Source organism: Lutjanus erythropterus, chromosome 23, assembly GCF_056507025.1.
Source record: "Lutjanus erythropterus isolate fLutEry1 chromosome 23, fLutEry1.hap2, whole genome shotgun sequence".
Lineage (NCBI taxonomy): Eukaryota > Metazoa > Chordata > Actinopteri > Lutjaniformes > Lutjanidae > Lutjanus > Lutjanus erythropterus.
Window position 1 is genome coordinate 12,310,992 of NC_139339.1, and position 25,737 is coordinate 12,336,728.

A 25,737-nucleotide genomic window follows, 5' to 3' on the forward strand; every position below is an offset into this window, starting at 1 on the left:
GCTGGTAACTCGCACTCGCACCTCTGCAACAGCACCAGCGGAGCAACACCAGATGACTTGCTTTAATGAATTTTGTTTAATTTGTTTGTTTTATATTATGAAGATTTGTAAAATATCACTTTTATGAGGTTGTTATTCTCAGAAGACAAAACAGACAATAAACTTGGCATTTCATAATTTTGTCAGTCGCAGTCAAGCAGCAGATATAATGAACTTCAAGCTGGATGTGAAGCTTATATTAATTCTTGTATTGATGAATGTAAAATGTGTTCTTTTGCCTTAATGATGATCAAAATAATACACAAAAAAAGGTCAGGATAGGAACACATATATGCGTAATTCTTCTTGTTGCATTTAGTGTCACTTGAAATGACCAGTTACCGGGATTCTTGGGAAAATTGGCTTTTTTTCTTGGAGAAATATGTGGCTCTTTAGCTGCTAAATGCTCTGCTATGTTCATCAGCTTGTCACTAACTTTGCTGTGGGGAGATACAGTAGGATTCAATAGGTTCACCAAAGCTTTTTTGCTGAAAACAGCTTCATGCATCTGGAGATGATGTTGAAGCAGTAAATTTGCTGGCGGTAATTAAAAAAACACAATGAAAAACGCAAAAACCCTCCATAGATTTGAGGTGAACTTCAGAGCTGAGTGATAATTATCAGTTTGAGCAACAACTTTTACATGACGAAAAGTTAATTCCTGTTGTATATACAGTAATTATGTTGATTAAAGCAGCTTTATGTTCTTATCATGTGCGGTTTGTTGTTTCACCTATAGTACAGTGAGCCCCTGCTGGAGATGGAGTGATGCTACAGGTGGCCATTTTATCGAGGTCCATTTTAGTCACTGTTGTGCCGTCTGTACCACTTACAGACCCCGCACTATTCCAGAGTTGTCTCCCCTCAGATAAGTGCCCGTAATATTTCGGCCGATAAATACCTTGTTATTTCATCTATTATGGAGACCCGTACAAGTTTGGCTTTTGTGCTTTAATGGCCCTTTAACGGCAGCTGCAGCTGTTGAAAAATTCAAGGGGGTGGAGGTGGGGGCTTAAAACTCGATGCGCTCCAACTTCTTCAATCACGAAGAAGCGCTGTCAGGACTTTGCGAGCATGGAGGGATGAGGTATTTTTGAATGTACTCTAGGATGCCTTTCGCTCCCAGGCTAATGGTTTGATGGTCTATAGATACACCCGAGTTCTTAATAATTCATAGGTTGTGCTCAGGGCTTAATAAAAGCACTCTGCCACAGCATCTTAAACTTCGCCTTCTTTTTTTTCTTTTTGTCTGGAGACGACTCCAATAGGCTTTCATGCCTCCACTGATGGGAGCTAAATTCAGAGTACGACATAAATTAATTTGGCAAGCAATTTTGGTAATGGCCTTCACGGAGGTGGCATGGGGGATCATTGTGCCAGTCCACCATAATGAAATAAAATACTGCTGCTTAGTATTTAGCAAGATGCTGCTGGGAGTATACGCTCTTAGAAAAATGGGTTGCAAAATGGTTCTTCCTGAAGGGCTGGAGTTCTATCCAAAACCATTTGCTTCTGAAGAATCCCTTTTTTGAAGGTTAGTCAAGCCTTCTTTGTAAGACTAAGGATTTATCAGTGATTCAGATGGTATATTAAAGTAGATTTTTGCCTCTTCTGTAGAATATAATTTGATTCTTTGCAGAATCCTCAGACAACAACAGAGTTATAGCTGAAACCCTTGTAAAAAGGCTGTTTTTAGATCCCCCTTGTTGGGTTCCAGATGAAACCCTTGGAATATAAAACAAATCTTTGTTGTACCATCTTGGTGGTGGCTTGGAATATATAAGGGTTCCAGTCAGAACCCCCTGTATGAGTTCTAGATCAAACCCTTGGAATATAGAGGGGTTCTGAGTAGAGCCACCTGGGTGGATTCTTGTTGGCACCCTGGAAATTTTCTGGGTAGAGCCCCCAGAGAGGGTTCTGGGTGGAACTATTACACCATAGAAGGGTTGTCTGCAGAACCTCTCATACAGGCCTTTTCCATCAACATGGAACCAGCCCCATTCTAGTGCAAGCTCCTAATGTTGAACCATTCTGCTCACCCAAAATAAATAGGTTCAGAATGTGCAAAGTTGGTTTCCAGCGGAAACCCAAAAAATGTCAGGTTTTCCGGTTTGTCAGGTTCTGCTCAAAACTTTTGGGAATACAGGCTGGTTCCCTAGGTATCGCCGAAGTTCCAAGAACCTTGAACGCAACTGGTTCATGAACCAGGGCTTATTTGGTGGAAAAGGGCTTTGGGTGGGTTCTAGATGAAACCCTTGGAATCTAGAAGGGTTCTCGGTAGAAACACCCTTTTCCCCCCTGGAGGGTGGAAAGGTTCTTTGTAGAATACCCAGAGCTCTTTCTCACCAGTATGGAACCAGCGCTGCTCTGGGTTAAGAACCTAATTTGATCTATTCAGAGCATTTCCACCAAAATTTAACTGCTTCGGTACCTGCAAAGGTGGTTCCAGCAGGAACCAAAAAATAAAAGATTTTCTTTGGGGACCACAGTGGATGTTGTTCAATGCCTTCTGTTGATGAAATCCCTAATTACGATGGTTCCGCTTACTACTGGTGGAAATGAAGTCTGTTGACTAGATAGCACCAAGGTTCCAAGAATCTTAAATGGAACCGTTTCAAAAACCAGAGCTTATTTGGTGGAAAAGGGCCCAGAGAGGGTTCTGGGTGGAACCATTCACATATGGTCCTGGGGATAAACATTTATATTGGGCTCTTGGTAAGTTGTTCTGAAAGGGCTCTAGGAGGAACCTTTAAAAAGGGTTCACCTATGGGGACAAGCTGAAGAACCCAAATGGTTCTAGTTAACACCTTTATTTCTATAAGTGTAGATTAAGATTAGAAAAACAGTGCCCCTTGTTATTTTATTTGTGCTGAAATCAAGGTCGGACCAGTTTATTCTCCAGCATGGCACCACTTTATTAGCAGCTCGGCTCCATATCAGGTTTACGCAGTTGATTTCAGCGTAAATGAACTCTCCCCCCCTCCTAAATGGGCTGAAGAGTGACTCATGCTACTTTCACATTAAAGAGTGTGTACACGTTTCGTGTGCGTCCGTGTGTGTCTGCGTGCTCCCGAGGGTGCTGGGAGGAGAAGAGAGACAGTAGGCAGTTACTGTCTGAAATGGTGAGTGGCAGCAGGGAAATGGCACCCCTTAATTTCTGATTAGTTTTGTCTTTTCCTCATCAGATGCGCACGGGTTTTTTCGGCTGCAACAGTAACTCACAACTGCCAGGGAGAGGAGAGGGGGGGGGGGGGGAGGTGGTGAGGAAGAAGAAGAGAAAGAGGGAAGGAGAATTATGGTAACAGTTTTATTGAGGACACAAATCAGAGCCCATATGAACATTCAATTACTTGCATCTACAAAGGCAGAGTCAGGTTTTTGATAATAAACCAAATTGTCTCTGTGGTTTATGTTAAAAAATAGTTTTCAAAGGATATTTAATGATTGGAATAGCTCATGTTATTCTGTTTTATATTTTATGAGAAAGCCTATTTAAACGATTTGTTTTAATCTAATATGCTTTTTGGAAAATCTTTACTCATATTACTGCGCCTCTGCTCGCCTAAATGAGTGACTGCTGCTGTTGCTTAGGCCAGAAATACATGGCAGATAGTGTTTTTTTTTTCTTTATCTTATGCCATATCTGTCCATTCCTCCCTGTAATGAAGTGGGCTGTAATTCTGGCACAGACAGATCGTTCAGATCCCTTCAGTTTCTCGATTTCCATTTCCAGCCCCCTGACAAGCTGTCCAGCAGATGTCTTCATCACAGATATTTTAGTCTGATGGTGAGATAGGCAGAAGATTGGCGGAAGAGGGGGAGAGGTGGGAGGGAAGAGGGTGATTTAGTGGAAGGGGGCACGGCCTGCTTTTTCGATGCATACTGAAACGGGTGTCTGTGCAGTGTCGATAAAAAGTTTAGGAGGGACATTGGGTAAATCTGGAAGAGTGCGGCTAAAAATAAAGCTTGAGACACAATCAGAGTCCAAACTTTTGAGTAAATATGTTATTCTTTAACTTGGTCCATTGAGCCAATGGACCAAATTGTCACATTGATGACTTGATTAGTCTAATAAACCTGCTCATCCTGTGTACTCGGAGGATTTAATGCATTTTACAAATTACCAAAGTGATAAAGGAGCTGAAAAAAAGGAAATAGAGAGAGAGATTCCATATCTAGTCTTAGAAAATGCTATGTGGGGAGTACTCTTGGCGTGCAAGCTAATTGGCCCAATTTAGCTGGTGGAGGCATGTACCACGGTTGGCTTCCGCTAGTGTTGTCTCTGGCGGCTGGTTGCGGACTCCCGTGGAGAACGGCTGGGCCACGGGGCCGTTGCTGTGTGTGGGGAACAGCTGGCAATGGACGCAGCTGCTTGATTGTAAATCAAGCACTATTGTTCTCCCCATAGTGCTGGTGCTTGTGCAGAAGCTGGTGGTATCCCACCCGCTAAGGAAATGCTGAAGCACAAACAAAGGAGGAAGAGGGATGCTTGCGATTTGGTGACGTGCAGGTTTTTGATAACGCTGGTTTCCTGGTGGAATGTCTCGAAGGCATCCAAAGACGCATTCACTGCTGTGCTCGGAAGTAGCTTGTGCCACAGATTCCAACACAGCTGAATAACTCCACAGAACAGAACCCATTGCAACTTCTCTACGCTTACACTGCAGTCATTATGTTACTGAAATGCACTGGTGAACTCAAGGGTGGGTATCTGGGATGATTGCCCCCTCCGGTGTCCCCATGTTTAAAAAAATGAAGCACAACTAGACAGATTAAACATGGTAAAATGCCCTCTGGGTGCCCTCCCAGTGGACAAAGTGTGGTTAAGTGTCTTATAGGGTGAACAGAACTGCCCTTCCAATGGACAGAAAGTGGTAAAGTGCTGTCTGGGTGCCCTTACATTGGACAAAATGTAATAAAGTGCCCCCAGCTGCCCCTCCAGTGGACAAAATGTTGCTAAGTGTCCTCTAGGCTGCCCTTCCAATGGACAAAATGTGATAAAGGACAAAACATGGTAAAGAGCCCTCTAGGATACCCTATGCACACGTTATATTTTAAGAAACAGGAACTATTTCGCTATAAATGCCTCACAACATTGACCAAGCTGGTGCCCCGCTATGTACAGTTGGTGCCCTTTTAATTTTTTGTGCCCCTGCAGCTCAGACAGCCCCTGTGAGGCATTCCCACCACTGCAGAAATGGCAGTCACACCAGTAGTAATTGTTATATCTTGGGTTATATTGGAACAACTTTCTTCCTGGTTTGATTTATTCTTTTACTTTCAGGCTTCAATGAAAATGTCTAATTCCTGTCACCATAGCCCCTTATGTCTTCTTCTCAGTCTACCAAATCCCTTATATTCATTCACAATTCAAACCCAGAAGAGATAACTGTATCTGAAATTACATTTGTCAAACATTTGTAGTCTCCCAACACCTTTTGCCCCCCCCCCCCCCCTTTAATCCCCATCCTTCCCAACTGCTCAGTTTCCCCAGCATGTTAAGACCTCATGTGGGAATCTGTTCCTGTGGGTTTGCCGGCCATTATTAGGATAATTCGTTAGAAACTCGTTGGTCGAGTAGTGAGCCTATTCATGTGTCCACACAGCCTGGACCCAGGATCCCGCAGCAATTTGCTTCCCAGATTCACAGTGGGATTTTTAACGCCTCTCTCTTTGGACTTGAGAGGAAATTAAAAACATTTTTTTTTACCCTTTTCTACTGTGTAGATAAAAGATTTTGTCACACGTTGTCTGTTCAAGGAGACGGGATCCAGATGCCACATGTGCCAACATCAAAATGAGATCTATTAATATTTCTGATATATTCGGACATTTGAGTCCCCTCATTTACATTTTTCAACTTCTATACCCTTTGAGATTGTACATGCCCTTGACCAGTTGGTCCCAACTGTTTTGGCTTGTGAACCCTCAAAACGAAGTAATGTCTCCTGAGACCCCTCATCGCTGGATGTCTACTGGTTGTGACAAGGTCAACCAAAGAGTTTTCCTTGTTTTATTTGAATTATTTTAGAGGTCAAATTGTCCAGTAATTTCCAACAAAAACAGAGATGAAAAAGAAACGTAATTTTATAATGTTGTCAACTGAGTAGACAATGAAGTATTGAATGAGTATTGACTGCGTGGCCTCTGCGTTTCAACAAGCTAACGGAAGACCGTCGGCACCTGTCCTCCAAGTGGTTTCCAGAAAGTAGCATCGACAGAACTACTACTGTACATGTCTGCTGTGGTGTCCACAGCTGTCTGTTTACACATCTGTTTGGTGTTTGCTTCCCTTTTTATGCTTGTTTATAGGTTTAACTAATAGTGAAATATGTTCCTTGATCCAAGCTGTGTTTTATTTATTTATGAGTGCTAATCCTTTATGTTGAATGTCATTAAGGGGCTGATAGAAATTAGAGAAATTAAAGACAGAAATTATTCTGTGACCAACTTTGGGGGTCTAGAACTACTGCTCTCAAGGAAAACTTAAGTCAGTTGGCTTCATACTCTGATGTCCATGAACATCTGTACAAAATTTCCTTGCAGTCCAATACTTAAGTCTGGACCAAAAATTTGGACGGACTAATCGACTGACTGACCATCTGTGCAGCCAGTTAGCTTGGCTAAGATAAACAAAATGTAAAAGAACATGTAATATATTTTCCATGTCCCCAGGCTGGGAACCTTTACCCTAGACAATACCTGTTTCAGTATCTGTTCATACATAACCTAACTCCCTAATAACCTCTGCAACCACAGGGACCATTATGAAACAAAGTGTCTAGATAATCAGTGACATTACAGCTTATGATAGCAACTGACGTCAGTTAGCAAATCAAGTGCGCCTCTTAGGAAGATGATTGTGTGAGTGTTTCAGATTGCACAAATGACAGCATTCAATTATCACCCTATTAGAGGGGCGACAGAGGGAAGGACGGCAAGTTTATAGAAAAATATAGCACAAAACAAGAACTTAACTACTCTCTGGCAGAAAATGATGGACATGACATTTTCTGCAAAAACCTCAGCAATCCAGGGACACATTTGCAGCGGAAGTGAAGTGCATTACGATCTTTTCTGTCACCAAGACAACAGCGCGTCCTGTCAGATAGATTGGACTAGTAATGACTTTAAATACCAGAGTCAGTCACTCTCTTTCTCCCACTCACACACGTACAGAACCGCTGCATGTGTGGTCGGTTTCAGATAGAGATGACAATTCTTCAGCTGCCGGAATTATTTTGAAGCAAAGTGGGGTCCAAAGGACAGTATTTTTTAAATGCCACAGTAGGCAACAAGATATTAGTCGTTTTGCAGTTTTAAGGCTGCACGCAGAATCGTGTCTAAATTGTTTTTTTGAGAAGGAAAAGACAAAGAAGAAGTCAGAAAGAGCCATACAGAGAGGCAGTGCGAGGGTGAATAGAGCAAAACTGACATCCTCCTTTCCTATGCTTATCACATCCTTTTTCTTTTAACAGCCAGTTGTAGACACTTCCTTTTTTTATTGGAACTATATCTGTTCCTTCAGAAACATCACACACAGTTGGCAGAGGAATGCACAATTAGCATATTCATGAGATGAATACAGTGGAAACTTTGGAGTCGCAAGCGACAGGGGGTGTGGAGGGGAAGGGGAGAGGGGGCTGTTTGTGTGTGTGTATTTGTTGCGGAACAAAAAAGCAGATGGCACGGTGACTTTGAAAATCCAAAATTAGGTATGTTTTCATGAACTTCATGCTCATTGGCTATGTAAATCGCACAGTCAGACAATCATGAAAGACAATGTTGTGTGTTTTCCAGCTTTTCCACTGAGATCATGTTTGTTGATTGAAATCTGCTCGGCACTTGGAGTCTCTTAACTCTTTTTGTTCTGTGTGCGTGCCCTCACGTGCGCCGTGCTCGGCTCAGTTGTCCTCTAGTGGACAGAAAAATGAAGGACTAAGTCATCTGATTGCAATCATTAAGTTAAAACTTTGTGGCGGACTGGTCCACAGCAGTGAGGTGTTAGTGTTCCTCACTCCCTGCCAAGACTTCCTTTGTTGATTTGGAAAGAAAGACCGCAATCTGCCAGTCGTCTTTAGACTGAGATTTTACTAATTACAGTAAGAATGTTCCTTTGCTTTCCAGCATTGTGTCTTGGATGTTGATTCTGGAGGGATGCTGGCTTGAAATCCTGGCCCTAAGGTGATGTGGTCTCTTTACAGTCGCATGGTTTAGCTTTGGATAAAAACTGCACCCTGAAGAAGAAAAAAAGTATGGAGGCCTATGATACTGCTGCATCTCCATACATCCATCCATGTGTGAAAATCCGAATGCGTCCTTATCTGCGAAAACAATTTCTTGGTGGCGCCGTCTTAGCTCGTGGAGAGCCATTAGATGTGTTAAATGGGGTTGGAGTTGCGCTAATTGTTCACAAACCAATCACTGACATTGCAGGCTCTAATTAATTCCTTTTTCTGACTTTACAAACAATAGCCAATCTGTTAAATTTTATCAGTATGCAAATGCATGGCTCTACAGTAGTAATCCTATAGAGGCACTAGACATATTGGAGCATTCCAGGCTGTAAAGAGTCTTAAATTAACATCAGATCAGTTTACAAAATGTTTTCCCAACACTCCATATTTTTAAGGAGGTTACTAATCTCCAGCCTGGCATCTCCAGACCAATTCACAAATGCAAATTAGTCGAGAGCCTCTCAATTCATTTTTGATTTCCAAGGGGAGTTATTAATGGGCACAGAGAAAAATGCCTCTTGATGCAGCTCGATGGTCCTACAACCAATCAGAGCAACAAAATATGTGACATAGCTTGGTTGGTAAATTAAACTTATCAAATCCCATCACATCTTTATTACCAACAACTTCAACATCTTTGTTTTTTGTTCTTTTTATAGTGAAATATGTGTTATCTAATTAGTTGAATACTGATGCAAGACTGGATTCAACAGAAGCAGTTCAACATCAGCAACAGCCGTCATTTTCTTTTTCTTTTTTCTTTCACAATAATTCTGCAATTGTGCTCCTCTGTATAGTCGTAATATCAAAGATGCCTCAGCTGTGATTGGCCTGACTAGATCCAGGAAATGGGTCTGAAGAGGTCAGATGACTCAGCCAGAGCTGCTTGAACTGAGACTATGTACCTTTTGAAAGAAGAAAGAAATCTTTTTTTAACTAAAAAGTTAAATTAACAAGCAATGCAGTGCACTTTTGCTTGCTCTCTGTTTAGTTCATTACACTGTGGGGTTCTGCTGCTACAGACTGACTTGGCTCGGTTTGACCAGTAGCCTTTGGTGGATATTAGTAATATAACCTTTTATCAAACTTAAGGTTGATGCTGCTGAAAAACGGACAGTAGGGAGTCAACTTGCTGTCTTTATTACTCTTCAATATTAGTTTTACAGTTAAGTTTCAGCTTTTGTAGTCACTGCTTTTACTGGTGGATAAATATAGCATGTAAGTATTGCAACTGGTTTCTACACATAGTGTTCAGGGGCAGTTGAAGGTGGTGCTGCCGCTTGCCGCAATTTTAGGCTTAATTTTAGTGCAACATATATCACAGAACATTGGTTCTATTATAAAAGTATAACACACACTATCTCAACAGGTAGCATGTTTGCTGTTTTCTGGCTGTGATCCCTTTCCACTTGCTCTAATTTGTGTTATTTATAAAATTTGGATTTCTTTGAGAGAAAACAGGAAACTGTATGTGCCATTCTACTGTAATTAACACTAGTGGCCACACAGAGTGCTGTTCAGTGTAGTCTTACTCACAGATCTGCATTTCTTATTAAGAACTTAAGATTCAATTTTAGTGGCTAATGGATGAATGTAAGTCATAGAATGATGAAACAACCTAAATCAGCCGCTCCCAAACTTTTTCATGTCAAGGACCCCTACAATAGATGGGCATTAGACCATGGATCCCCAGTTCCCAGTTTGAGAGGATTTTGTCTTAAATTGTCTCAAATTATGATCATAATAAATCACAATCAGTCAAAACAGCCAACCCTTATTTCTTCTGATGCTGTCCCAACATAAAAAAGTGGTAAAACCTAAAACGTTCTGTCCCTTCTTTTGATGGGGACAACCTAGTCAAGGACCCCTGTTGGTCCCCGTACCCCTGTTTGAAAACCGATTCACCTAAAGCAAAACGTATGTTAATGACGTGATAAACATATGCTCCCACAAAAATTCACTGGCTAACAGGTGTATAAAGTGTCTGAATCTGATGCTAGAAACTGGGGTTTACATCCCCTTCCACCAGCAGCCTTTATCTCCCTTTTTGCATCTGTATATTTTTGTTCAGTAATGATTATGTGTATATTTCAGACATGGCCCGTCGGTGGTGTACGTTGGAGGGCGGCTTCCTGAGTTACTATGAGAGCGAGCGAAGCCCGTCAGCCATCGGCAGGGTGGACGTCACTGAAGTGGTTAGCCTGGCTGCCAGCAACACAGAGACCATGACTGGAGCTGGGTATGAACACAAACAAACACGCGCAGAGTTTACACACTGCAGCTGTCTAGTGGTAAACTTTCGATCTCCAAAATCTACTGGAAACTTTTGTGGCAAGATCAGAAAACTTTGATTTTAAAATGAAAGTGTTTTCTTTACCTAAACTTTGGATTAAATGGTTTATATTCAAGTAACATTAAAGCTTTAAAGTCACCAAAACTGGACTTTATTAGAGTATTAATATGAATATATAACATTTAATTTTAATCTAAATCCTGTATTTAACACATCCAGGTTGTAGGGCTTTTGTTAAGACTCAGAATTCAAATTTTCTCTCATAAACAAACGCCTCACACATTACATACACACAGACACACACAATCAACCCAATTTCAAGTGCTTAATTTTCATCCCATCTGCTAAATCATAATTTATATGTGATTGTTTAACCTGCTTTAAGGTTACACAATGCTGAACCCATCCAAACACCGGTTATATGATTTATTTTATTTTGTTTGGCTAAATTACACTTTTCCACACCTGTAATATTACAGAGCTTCAGCGTGATTTAACGTGAACACAGTCTCACACGTGTAAACACAGGCTTGTTTATAGTTTCTCTCCCTCGTCATATGGCTCATTAGCATAATCTTAACTTGAGCATTATTCAATTTAACAGAACCCATCAGGGCTTTATGAGTGCTATATTTTACTGTTTACTTTGGCGGAGATGCGGCGCGGCTTTAACTGCCCTCCCTCCATTCATTTCACACATATAATGATTCGGTTAAAAAAAAAAAAAAAAAAGTTGCTCCGACAGCAAACTTTTCTTTATTTCTTGTGGAAGTGTTGCAAACACACAAAGAAGAAAACAGATGTCTCGATCCTTTCTTATCACCCTCTCTCTCTACTCCCATTGGGTCGTACTGTATGTGTGTTCATGTGTGTGTGTGTGTGTGTGTGTGTGTGCTCCAGTTCCCGAGCGAGGAGTCTGATAATGGCTTATGATTAAAGCATAAGCCAGGTCCTTAATGACAGCAGCAGATGTTATGAAGAGGGAACAATGCTTTTATTTGTAAATGTTATTTATACAGCCATTAGAAACACATCTGGCCAGCTGAAACTGTGACCTTTCTAATGAGCTGGACCCATTCAAACAGTCCTGACAGGTTACAGTGATCATATTGTGTGTCAGCAGACGCTACACTCTTAGAAATAAAGGTGCTAACTAAAACCATAAAGGGTTCAGCAATGCTTTTTTTGTTCCTCAGCCTTTTATTAACGTTCCACTCTGAACCCTGTCAGAGACTTCTACCTACAATCCTCCATATTTCGTTAAACCTAGAACAATCTGTGAAAGGTTTCATCCAGAACCCCCTATGAGTGGTTCTACGGAGAACATTTATACCTTTGCTAGGAAGAACTCACCTAGGGGCTCTACTGAAAACGTTTTTTAATGCCCAGTGTTGTATCCCCCACCCAGGGGGTTCTACCAAGAACCTCTTTATATCCCCAGGGTTTTATTTAAAACCCACCCAGAGGGTTCTACTGAGACCCTTTTTATATCCCTAGGGTTTTATCTAGAACACACTTAGGGGGATTCTATAGAGAACCTTTTTATATTCAAGGGATTTTATCTAGGACCTGCCCAGGTGGTTCTGCCAAGAACCCTTTTATATTCCAAGGGTTTTATTTAGAACCCACCCAGAGGGTTCTACCAAGAACCTTTTGATATTCCTAGGATTTTATCTAAAACCAAATTAGGAAGTTCTACCGAGAACTTTTTTATATTCCAAGGGGTTATCTACAGCACATTCAGGTTCTACCAGTAACCTTTTTATATTTCCAAAGTTTTATTAGGAACCCACCCAGGGGGTTCTACCTTTATATATTCTAAAACGTTTATCTAGATCCAACCCAGAGGGTTCTATTGAGAACCTTTTTATGTTCTAAGATTTTATCTAGAACACATTCATGGGGTTCTGGCACGAATTCTTTTATATTCCAAGGGTTTTATCTAGAACACACTCAGGGGGTTCTACCAAGAATGGTACAGAGAACCCTTGACGAAAGAGTTCTTCAAGGATTTCGCCTTCCTTGAAGAACTCTTTCTTCCAAAAAGGATTCTTTGGATAAAAAGGTTCCACTAATGGAATCACTAGTCTTACACAGAACCATTTCCAAACCAGAGGGTTCTTTAGGAGCAGATGGTTCTGGGCAGAACCTCAGCCCCTCAAGAAGAACCCTTTTGCAACCCTTATTTCTAAGAGTGTACAAAGCAACAGTGACATGTACCATTTTTAGCTTGGCACATACATCCCTGTTGCAGGTCATGGCTTCGCCCCCAGAAAGGCTATTATTTCTCTGTCGCTAACGCTCATAATGGCTGTACGTTTCACTAGATTAAACTCTGCCTCACTCCCTCTCGCTCCTGCAACTTCCAGCGTTCCCAGCATGCCTGCGCAGCAGAGGGAGCGAGGGACGCCTCACCTCTTGACTGTCTGGCGCTCATGAATATTAACGTATGCAGATGACACACTCCCACCAGCAGCCTATCGCCGCGCTACAGGAGGCCGTAGGTGTCGCTTCCATTAAACACAGCATTTGGGTAATTTCACCGTGGCAGAGGACACCGTGAATTATAGCGCGGCCCAGACACATACGTCTGCTAAAGTTGTATGAATATTACAAACCCACTCCTAAGGAATTAATGCAAAGGGAGTGTGCTGGCTGGTGATAAGTTGAGGTTTTCTAGGGACTTTTTTCACTCATCCGCCTGTTTCGACAAGAGTGTTTCTAAGTCGATTCTGACCTTCAAATTCAACTGAAAACCTTGGCAACAAACCTTTCTGCTCTTTTCCTGTTTTTCTTTTTCATCTTTTTGGCTGCTTTTTGCACCATTTCATTCTCTTTTTCACTCACTAGCTTCAGGTTTTTAAAGGCTCTTAGAAGAGCTTCGTCGCTAACTCTGTCAGCGAGATGGGTTATACATATATATGTATATATATATAATATATATATATATATATATATATATATATATATATATATATATATATATATATATATACATATATATATATGTATATATTATTAAGAGTTTCTCAGAGCACACAAAGCCTTAAGGAGAAAATAAAAAATAAAAACCTACAGAAATACATATAGATAACTTCATGCATGTTTAAACTACAGTTGAATCTTGTGCAGCACACTCCTCCACAAGGAACAGTGCCTTTAAGTTCTGTCAAACTTTACTCAATCACAGGAAGAACATTTTTTTTTACTATGGCACACCGGAATGAGCGTGTGACGTTCTGTACTGTACTTAAATAGAACATTTGAAACTCCAAGGCATTCTGTTTTAAAACTATTTAAATGGTTTTATTGTCCCTGCATGGTCATGTTGGACCTCAAAACAAACAGTTTTCTGACACAGGCTTGTATGCTGAAACGCGTGACTGTGCAGTGATAATAAAGGCGTTTTAATTGTTTTGCCTTGGAGTTTATTGTCATGTTAACAAAAGGGTTGGGCATAGTTCACATCTGAATTGATACCAGTACCGGTATCTGTAATATGGTACCGGTACCCAACAATACTGTTTTTTTCTAAAACGTTTATCTAGATCCAACCCAGAGGGTTCTATTGAGAACCTTTTTATGTTCTAAGATTTTATCTAGAACACATTCATGGGGTTCTGGCACGAATTCTTTTATATTCCAAGGGTTTTATCTAGAACACACTCAGGGGGTTCTACCAAGAATGGTACAGAGAACCCTTGACGAAAGAGTTCTTCAAGGATTTCGCCTTCCTTGAAGAACTCTTTCTTCCAAAAAGGATTCTTTGGATAAAAAGGTTCCACTAATGGAATCACTAGTCTTACACAGAACCATTTCCAAACCAGAGGGTTCTTTAGGAGCAGATGGTTCTGGGCAGAACCTCAGCCCCTCAAGAAGAACCCTTTTGCAACCCTTATTTCTATCTATCTACGGTATCTGTAATATGGTACCGGTACCCAACAATACTGTTTTTTTTGGTTCTTTAGTCTCTCTGTAACAACAGTCCAAACTTCCCACTTTCTTATTTATTTGCTGTTGTTATTTAGAACTTTTTTTTACTCACCACATTAAATAAAACCTCTTGCCACTTCCCTCTCCGGTCCCAAATCCGTCCCCACAACCCGCAGCCTGTCACAGTCTGTCACCGGGGCATAGTGTGAGAGCGTGGATGTGTGTGTGTGTGTGTGTGTGTCTGTCTCTCTCAGAGTGATTCCTCAGGTTAGATGTGTTGCCCTGGCCAACTTTGAATTTCACATTGCAAATACAGCAGCACTGCAATTTAAAAAGTGCTCGCCATTGCCCTGACTCTCTGACTTGGTCTTGCCCTCTCATCCTGAAGTACTCTCAGGTACCGTAGTTTGGCACCAGTTGATTTAATGTGAATAGGTACTTCGTAGTACCAATGTAATTTGGTTGGTGCCCTTAAAAGTATAGTTTGTCACCTAAACCTAGTCAACAGTATTGACTTAAACAGAGTATATACTGTGTATATAGTCTGTATGGTTGTACATGATGGGAAACACTTATTTAGTCTTTTTATAATATAAAATAAATATTGTACAACTGGTTCTGCTCAATATTTCTGCCAGTTAAAAAGAAGTTTTCTCACCCCATCTATCAGCAGGTGCTTGCTCTTGGTGGAAAGTATTGGGTCTTTCCAAATTATATTACAAAGATAACAGTCCAGACCTGCTCTGTATGAAAAGTGAGGTAACTTCTGTCATGATTTGGTGCTGTACAAAATAAAATTGATTTGACTTCTACAATCTGCTCCTTTACAAAAATTACAAAAAAACATAAATACACACACAAGCAGGGTGGAAAGCATCGGTGAATGAATCCATTAGTCGGTTCACAGAAATCTAACCCACCACTGCTTTGAAAATCAATTTGGATTTGAAGTAATTTTTTCAAGCACAAAGGGATTTTTTTTCTTTGCTTTGTCCTGCTTAAGCATGTTTCTAATATTTTTTGGGAGAGTTGGATGAAAAAAACAAAAAACTGATCACCTTGGGCTTTAGTCAGTTGTGATGGACAGATAATGGACAGTTTAATCTAAAAGAACTGAAAATACTTGTTAGTTTCTGCTCTGCACATATTGTACACATACATCTTGATTACTGCATTTCCTCTGTCAGTGTCACTTGAGGCTGTGATCAGATAAGCACACTTGTGCGGGTGCTTAGTAACAGACAGCGAGTTTACACGACCTTAAATAACCAGGACGCTGTCTGCTTTCTGCATCTGTCATCGTCTTATATTTAGCGGAGGAAAAGATTAAAAGAAATCTGGCCAACGCAGAAAAAAATCCTGACGAATATACATCCTGTTTCGCTAATGTACGTGCTTAACCACAGTTTAACATCTTCTTTACATGTGTGCGTGTGTAGGACTTCAGACATCAGACCTCAGAGGGTTGCGAGTATTGCTGTGGCAGCAGTGTGGGTGAAAGGAAAGATCAATACTGCTCTCATCCAAAATAATTGAACTAAAGGTCTGACTCCAAGTGAAACCAAGATAAAATAAAGCTTGAACAAGTCTGTTTCCACAGCTGAGCAGTAAGTTATGTTTCCTTTTATGTGCATTGCCTGTTTTATTGGTCTTGTTTTAGGTGCATCACTTAATGATCTGTCCTTTATTTAATAACTGATCCATTGTATTTAGTGGCTGTGCAGGCTCCTGAGCCACACTAATGTCCTTTTGGGATGTTTAGGAGATTGCGTGTCGGTGTTACGACTGCTCTTACAGCAATTTGTCTTGCATGTGTTGCCTGACTTGTTTTTCTTTAGTTATTTGTCACTTTGCACAGGCGACCAGACGAGTTTCCACAGTGAGGATTAATAGATAAAGAAAAAGAAAACAATAAATTAATCACTAATACACCTAAAATAAGCCATAATTTCACATACTGGGGGGTCTAAATGCTTTACAAGTACACATTTGTCTAATAGATCACCTCAGCTGGCAGCCACAAAATGAGCTGCAAGGACTGCAGTATAAATCTTAGGGGTGAATACAATTGTCATTCACTAAAAGTACTTGTTCTGGCCACTGACAGGTTCAGACTGTTACTCTAAATGTTTGGCAACATTATGGAAAGGATCCCTTTTTGTAAAAGAGTAAGATACATTTTCTTTAACCAGACAGAGCTGTTTTTTTGTTGTCATCAGAGGCACCAGAGTCCATTTAAAATTGTAAAACACAGTTCATTCAAACTTGAGACGAACAAAATAAAACTCACCAAAAATGTATTTGCTCATCTTTTTGTTCCAATAATCACCAGCTCTGGTTATTTGGTCAAAGCAAACTTTTAATTCACTGCGTTAGATGTGAAAATATTCTGGCTGCGTGCGACCTCCCTCTCCCTCCTCTCCTGATATTTTCACATCTGACTCTGCGATTTAATGATTTATTTTGACCAAACCAGAGTTGGTGAATGTTCGAGCAGCAGAAAGACCAGCCACGATGTTATTGGTGAGTTTTACTTTGTTTCTGTCATGTTTGAATGATAATAAAATTACAGTTTCTCTAAATGGAGTTTGGTGAGTTTGGCGAGAGTAATTGAGCTGCTGTTTCTAGTTAAACAAAATGCATCTGTTTCTACAGCGATCCTTTCTACAATGTTCTCAGACATTTAAAATTACAATCTGAGCTTGTAGTGGTAAAAGCAATCATTTTAGTGGATGATGGAGCACTGTTGCCCATACAGATTACATTGCAGCCTGTTTCACAGCTGATGGCTGCAGCGGCTTTGCTCATTACTGAAACAGTTAAAAAAAAATGTTGTCACCATTAGTCACTTAGACACAAAAGCATGGGAAAAAAGAGTTCAGGTTGAAAAATACCAAACTCGCCCTTTAATCTGACCTCTCCCAGTAACCTGTTCTTTTGTGCGGCTGCAAACAAAACAAGAGACGTCAGAAGTGTAAAGTTGTATGAAATATACAAGAAAACAGGAAAGAAGAAGGACACCAAGAACAGAAGGAAAACAAGCATCTAAAAGATGTAAAGCATCTCAGACATGAGAGACTCAAACCATTTAAAATTGCAGACACACACACACAGGACAAGAATGTGTCTCCCTTGTCTCCCCAGCCGCTCCCTCCCTCTGGGACACACATAATGCAAGCGTTCATCTCTTATCCTTCTTCTCCTTCTGTCCTCTCTTTATGATACCATTTGCCCGGTGCATCGCCATACCCCGCCGCCCCCCCCCCCCCTCCCTCACTCTCCCTCTGGGACCCCCTCTAACAAGCGCCTGCACACCTGCCGGCGAAGAGGAGGAAGGAGGAGGAGGAGGAGGAGGGCAGGCAGTGGCGACGGGGTCACACGGGGGCACACAAACACCCATGTCTCGCCTGTTCCCCTGACACGCGTGAGAAGAGAGCGAGTCAGCGCTGCCGTGACCCCCCGCGACACGCCACCTTAAACACCCATCGCTGTAGCATTTAGAGGCTCCAATGGAAAAGGAGCTACCGCTTGGCAGTGCGTGTTCAAACCATTAAGATAGTGATACTCTAACCTCTGTAGCCTCGCCGAGAGGGAGACAGACAGAGAGAGAGAGACAGACCAACAAAGATTAATAGCTGCCTTTTTGCTTCAGACAGCTGCGGTTTTGGCTGCAAGTGTGAGTGAGTGCATGAAGGATTTTATATTTGGTGTTTTTGTGCATATACACACCAGAAGAGTGAATGTTTCTCTCTGACACACATTGTGTAAAAGCACATTCATAACACTGTCAAGGCTAGATCTGAATATCTCAACTACATTACATTAAAGCAGCATGCCATACTCAACGCTAATGTGTCTGTATATCAATAAAAAATGAATGTCTCTACACATGAATAGAGATGAAAGATATGTTAGAGGAATTAATATCAATGAAAAGAAGAAAATTAGATTTATTTGCAAGCAGATGAAAATTTTTTTTAGGCACTTGGCCCCACGGGTCAGCAAGCCCCTACATTTGGAGGCCAAGGTACATTTTTGGTGGCCCAAATGTAATAATTAATAAATTGTGATGAAAGGCTGAAACACCAATGACGTCTAGATCTACAACTGATGATGTGTTGTACTGATGGCTGTGGGGGATAAAACTTGGCAGCCGTAGAATATTTGGTGGCCGTAGCGTAACATTTGGTGGCCGCGGGCCATCGGGTCGTGTTTAGTGTCGAACCCTGTGTTTAATAGAAAACCGTCATCCAAAAATGTACTGCTACTCAAGACAGTTTGAAGCATTCGATGAAATAAATGGCTGATTAAAGTCTCCATTTTAAGAAAGCTTTGTTTTTCCAAAAACAAACTTAAAGCTTTAATTAATTATGGGGACTGCCAACTGTTTCAGTGGCCCAATATTCTGAAAAATGTGCCACTTCAAGATAACGGTCTGTGGGATGATAATAATCGGCCATTGTTACAATAGCATGGCACCTAAATTATGTCATAAACTCTATTTTTAATGCATGTTTGTCAAATTTTTAAAGATATCGTCCCATTTAGCAGTGTTTAGAAATGTGCTAATATTATTTTTATCCATCGATGGTTGTTGCTGTGGCTAAAACAGTATATTTCACTTTTAATGGTCAGCAAATTAAAAGTAAACAGGACAAACAAGCATACTTTCATCATTTGGTTTCATCTGTTTTCTGGGAGTTGTGTTATTCCACAGACAGCTGAGACAAGTCAGAGCTCAGCTTGATGATCAAAAAGGACACAGATTGCTTTCACTTCTCAAAAACAAGCGTACAGTACTCACCCTATTTTTGGTATTTTCAGATAAAATGCCAAGGCACCATACATGGAGGTATCATCACCTCTGTGCAGCCGTCAACACATCAGACTATTCAGACTCTTCTTACCTCTACAGAAGTACCAATACCCCACTGCAAATATACTACAAGTCCCACAAGGTCAAAACCTTAAAGAAAATCACCAAAATGTACCTAAAGTATCAAAAGTAAATGTACTCACTGTGCAGTAAATGGCTCCTGGCAGTGTTTTACTATCATATATGATGTTGTTGCATCAATATTAATGTGCATGTTGCATTTTAATGCAGTAGATATTGAAGGTTGAGCTGATTATAACTACTTTATATTCCACTGACGAGCTTAATCATCATATGTTTGTAGCATCACTGTCCCAACAACTTCGTATCTCTCAACTGAAAAAACAATTTCTAAAGAAAGTGCGGGTGTGAGAGCTGCATGGTCATGCTACACTCCGATGCCTCCTTGAATAAAATGAAGTTTGAATGATGAGGAATCTTTGAATGTTTGTTGAAGGCTGATGCCAGACTGAATAGATGCCTTCGTGAAGTAATAGTATTTGAAGTATGTGAAATATGTGAATGCTTGTAGAAAGGCTGACGCCAACTAGAATGAGAAGACAGAGAGTTGAGTAAAAAAATTACTCACATTATCAGCAAATTATTAAAAATCTGCTTAGAAGTCATTCAAAGTGCTTGTTTTACACAAACTTCCTACAGTAATTATATTCACTATTGGGGTTAATTGTACCATTTATTACAATATAATATGAAATACATTACTTATTCATGGGTCATTAATTTACTCAGCCCTGTTTTCAGCTGTGTAACACATGTCTGTTTTCCAGCTAGTCCAAAAGGCTTTGGCCATAAATTAACACTTCATTCTTCACTTTATCACAAACAATCATATTAAAATCACTAAATTTGTGGATAAATTGTCTTCACTGTACAGGAAGGGTATGAAAACTGTGTCAGACAAAGTAAAGGGTGCAATATTTACCTCTGAGATGTTGTGGAGTAGAAGTGTAAAGTTGTATAAAATTTAAACATTCAAGATGAATATAAAGTAGAAGTACCTCAAATGTGTGCTTAGGTTTATAACTTGAATGAGTGTGCTTGGTTTCATTTCACCACTAGTGAATGTAAACACAGGATATAATACATTCCATTAATTTTTGCAAGTTGCTCTTCAGTCTGAGTCATTTTTAAGTATTTTTGTCTGTTTTAATTGAAAATGAAATGCAAATGTGCACATATTCTTTGTGTGCTCGCTGTGTGTGTGTGTGTGTGTGTGTGTGTGTTTGTTTGTGAGGACATTTTCCCACTCCAGATCTATAGCAAGCTGTGTGTCTTGCAGGGCTGTGTTTACCGTGGAGCTGTACCTGCAGACAGAGCGAGTGCTGATTGTCGGAGCCGAAACACAGGAAACACAGCATGACTGGATCCAGGCGCTAACAAAGGTGACACACTTTGCATACAGCGCACACACACGCACACACACGCACACACACGCACACACACACTCAAAAACCTCCTTTATAAGTTTGTTTTTCACTTAAAGTTACAAAGAAGAAACTGTGTGAATGTTCTGCAGAACTACAGCTCATCTGTCCTCTACTTTTTTAATTTTTTCACAGTTGGACACATTGTCCTCAGTGAGCCCCATGCTGCCTGCGCTTCTTTCAATAAGACAAGTGGTCTCGCTATCTCTTCCCCCACATGCTGACAGGATCTTGTAATAACACCCTACATAAATACGTCCCCTATTGCCTTTTTTATCTCTTTAATCCCAGGCAACCCAGTCATAGATAGTGGGAGGCATGGCTGCATCCGTCCATATGTCTCTCCATCTGCACCATAGGCCTTCTACACCTCCGTATTTCAATTTGAATCACAGAACAATGGCCAGACAGAGCCGAGCGAGCAGGAGGGAGGGATATGTAGTAGGAGAATAATTCAGCCAGGGAGCAGAAACTGAGCAAAAGGTTTATCCCTACAAGAAGAAGGCTGCACCTGTTGTGTTTCTGTGTCGTTCTTTGTTTTGAGGCGACGCCGCTGCGGCAGAAAGTTTTCAAAGTTCTCCGTTCCAGAGCCTGTTCATTTTCTCTTTTGTTTTTTGATGTGCGACTCGCAGTGTTTCGTCCCGTCAAAAGTCGAGGGACTGGTGCAGAGAGACGTCGAGCTGATTGGCAGACTGCACTACAAAGAGGGCCATGACCTGTACCACTGGAGGACGGGCTGGTTTATGCTGGAAGGCTCTGCCCTGCACTTCAGCCCAGGAGACGAGGAGGGAGACGAGGAAGTCCTTCAACTCAAACAGCTGCAGGAGCTCAGTAAGCATATTTGCATTAATATTTCTTTCTATTTCTCGCTGTGTCTTGCAGTCCTTGTTAAGCAGATAATATGTTGAGTTACATCCCATATAGCTTCCTGCATTTTGAAGTCTCTCTGCTCCCTGAAAGGTCAGCGCTGTCGAGATGGTTTGCAAAGGGTCAGTGGTGCAAATTCAGGTGTTGAAATTCACCAAAGTTAAATTCAAATTAAAGCTGCCCCCCAAACGTTTTGAAGTATGTAAAAATACTCTTCTATGATTAATATTTCCCACATAAAAAGTAAAAAACTCTGACAAGGGGCTGGAAGCACCACCCTTGTGGCGGGTCAACTGGAGAAAGAGCGGTGTATTAGCATTAGAGGACTCGTCGGAGAGATTCAGCCACACACTGACTCAGATGTGGAGTCTTTTGTGCACCAAAATCTGCAACTATCGGCAAACATATCAGCATATTAAATATCGTTACCATTTTTTATTTGTTTGGGGTTTTTTTGTTGTTTACTTGTTAGCTTGTAATTAGCAGGCTTTGACACAGCTAAGTCCACTCTTTGCTGAAAGTTTTACGTTTTTAAGTTTGGCTGCGTTACAGCGATTGGCTTTCAGATTTGTTCCATTATTTATTTATCACCTCCTTCAGTAGAGGAATGTTAAAACACCACTCTAATGATAAACTTTGCACACACACAAGTCGAGTTGAGTCAAGGTCAGACATAATCATAAGAAAAACACATATTTGAGTGGATGGTCAAATTTGCTTTATTTTCCCAGATAAAAGAATTTCAGCACCTGGTTTTGGGAAAATATGTTTTTAAGATTTATTAGTTATCTTTGTGCAAGATCATTTTCAACCTCAGAGCTTTTTCTCTTGAGAAAACACAACATACATCACACATTTGTGCAACCTGACTCTCCCATCATACAAACTTTTACAGCTAATTTACTGTAAAATGAAGAAACCTGCTAGCATAATAACATTATGACTACAAAACAACCCAAGATGCCACACTTTGCTGTCATGTTATTGAATGTCTAGTGCTTGTATATATGTAGTGCAGTTCCCACGTTAAACCGGGGTTAAATTGACTCCTAGGTAGAGACATAGACATAAAAACTCACAAATTGTGTCACTTAAGCCGCACAATAGTTTTGGCAATGATCAACAATGTCTAGTGTTTATCCAGTAATTCTGATTGAATGGCAAAAAGCCCTTTTCTCCGAACTTCAATTTGAAAATGTGGTGAAAGTGCAGACTCTCAGGTACTTTGCTTTGAACGAGCTGTCACTGCTTTGATGATTAATGTGGATTATTGTTTGGGGCTTTGAGCGAAAGATTTTAGTGCTTTTTAAACTGGGTGCTTTTGTATGTTGCCTTCTCATGACTGATCTAAAATCTGGACATGTTTGTCTGCAGAACGAGCAGTTTAGGTAGCTGCAGGCAACCGGAGAGAAAGGTTATTGTTTGGGTTTAGTCAGGTTTAATCTGGCTGTCACACAGTCAAATACGAGTCACTGTTACTGAAGAAAACATGCTTCAACAAAACAACCCCACCATTCTGCAGCATCCCTATACACACGTTTATAGCAAGAACAAAAAAAGAGTAGTCGTCGTGCCTGGTTGGAACCAAGAGAAGCTGCACTGAGGTGGAAAAAAAGAAGTTGCAGTAGGGATGGCTAACAGAGCTGGGTGAAATCGAAACTCGGAAGCCCACAGGGAGCATCATCTCTTGCTGCATTCACTAGCACTTACACTAAGTGAAAAATTTCCAGCCAGGCATAACTTTTCATGTATATATTTTTAAATCAGATCATCCAAAGCTGGGGTGGCAGCTGGGTCGGGTGGCAAGACTTCTTTCAGGGGGTGGCAGGTGCCACACCGTTAGACCTCAGCAGATCCATCCTTGATTCCATGAGCCATACTGGAAATAAAAGTTTTTTGACTAAAGTGGTTCTATCTGAACTATATTAGTGTGGTACTTTGCTTTCTGCTTGTGAATGCTGGTGTGGTGGGTGGTGCACTGATGTGAGTGTGATTGACCTCTAGCATTAATATATACAATACATAAAAGAAACACTCACTTTTGTAAAAGACATTGATCTCAGCTCTATTCCAAATCGCCACCGTTTGAGCAAACAGTCCCTGGTTAAACAGCTTCAGTGGAGCTTTTTAATACTGAATAAATCATGTTTTAGAATCTCGCAGCCCAAAGTGACCATATCTGCTCATGGTTTATGGCGTTATTGGTCAACTGCAGTAACTCAGTGAGATTTCCGGCTTTTTAAAATTCACTCTCACCCGGTTTGATATACTGTGTAATTTCTAAAAAGCTACCAATCCATGACACCCTCCCACTACTTTCATTTATAACCACTTAAGGATGTCGGAGGATGCATGAAAGCAACTGGTGTCAGAAGACATTTCAGCTTCTCACACCATTACCCAGATCTCTGCTCTAATTGGCTGGCTTAGTCTTCCATTATAAAAATCGTCCTTTGGAGGAGAGTGAGAAGATGCTGCAGAGCTGTTTATGAGAAGATGTTAAAATGAGGTCATTTAAGGTCTATATTGGTCTGGGGGTATGATTCTTGCTTGGTGTGCATGAGACCCGATGTGCACTTCCTGGACAAGACCCCATATTGTTGCTATTGTTTTTGTATACTTTCTTTTATACTTTTATACCACAGATTGCTTAGTACTTAATGCTTTTTTCTTTAGTAAAGCAAGCACAATTAAGGTGCAGTTATAATAAATAAACCCATCCTTCATTTTTGCACTGACACTCCTTTATATACATATTCATGATGAAGTGGCTGCAGCAAGCCCGACTGAGAGAGACTGACTGAGAGTTCATGCCTTACTAACAGTCCACCCTCCCAGCTCCACCTACCAGCAAACTCCCAGTAGCTGTGCAAAAGACGGCGAGTGAGAAAACATGCTGGCAGAATGGGACATCATGCATCGTCAAGCAAGCATCAGCCAAAACACGTAGATTTCCCTGAGCCGTTTTCACAAAATGCAGCATGACAACATGGTTTTAGAAGGAGTCACGTGAAATAACAATCTGACATATTCACAGTGTGATAGTGTCATGCGTGCACATGAATTTTTGCCTATACCTCCACGTCACTGCCAGTTATTTAAAGGACGGTCTGTGGAGGGAAGCTGCCAGTCACGGTGGAAGTTCACACATACTTTGGCAGATTGATCGATTGCGCCAGTGCGATGTGCGAACAGAAGGAGGGGAAGAATCAATGGATCTTTTTAATCCATTTACACCTCGATGTGGATCAAATCGCGCAAAGTGCCGCCCCATCTTCTCACCTTGGGCGGGGTAAAGAACTGCAGCGGCGCTCATTTTTATTCCCGGCTTTCTCAAACCATATTTGTCACAGCCGGGGAGCCGCTAGCGCCAGGAGGGACTGTGTTTTGTCAGGGGATGGTAGGTTCTGGAGCATCGAAAGGATCCCTTTAGGAATCACAGTCTGTGACATGGGATTAACTGTTATTTTCTCTGCAGTGACACCACCACATGAAAGGTGCCCCTCTGTAGCAGTGGGAGGATTTAATAAATACACTTTTCAATTAAAATCACGACATGTTTCCAACATGCGGCACTTCAAACTGCATCAGGAGTTCATTGCAAGTGCAATGCAGTCTGTTCCTCAGTTTTCTGACTTCGGGCTGAAAGAGTTATGATCATTCTCTAAATCTTGTCTTAAAACCTGCTAAAGAGTTGCATTGTTTGTCATTTGTTCTCTCTCAACCCTGTGACTACTGTCTTTAGTTTATTGTTCGAGTTGTTTTATTGATCTTTGTCAGTGGTTCATTATTTTTGTCTTGGCTATGAAGCACTTTAATTTTGAAAAATGGTATATTAATAAATAAAGTCACAAATAAATACAGAAAAAGAATCCTACCCCCAAAGAACAAGAGTGCACTGCCTCCCAAAATGGCTTCCTGGGGGCTCAGCTGTGTACTTAAGAGAGGATTGATCTTTTTGTGATGTCTCGTGTCAAGATGTCTGCCGCACAAATAACTCCAACCAAAGTAAAATGAGGGGGATATGACAGATACAGTTGGATAATC

At 40.9% G+C, this 25,737-nt stretch overlaps 1 protein-coding gene across 2 annotated transcripts in view; it reads left to right on the forward strand.

Annotated features, from left to right (window-relative positions):
- The window catches only part of arap2 (ArfGAP with RhoGAP domain, ankyrin repeat and PH domain 2), a 169,915-nt gene that overhangs the window by 105,417 nt on the left and 38,761 nt on the right, over positions 1–25,737 (forward strand). For both annotated transcript variants that reach the window (XM_084711724.1, XM_084711725.1), the window contains exons 16-18: positions 10,371–10,515; positions 20,679–20,781; positions 21,456–21,654. In XM_084711724.1, the coding sequence (XP_084567850.1) occupies positions 10,371–10,515; positions 20,679–20,781; positions 21,456–21,654 (447 nt within the window). The remainder of the gene's footprint in view (positions 1–10,370; positions 10,516–20,678; positions 20,782–21,455; positions 21,655–25,737) is intronic.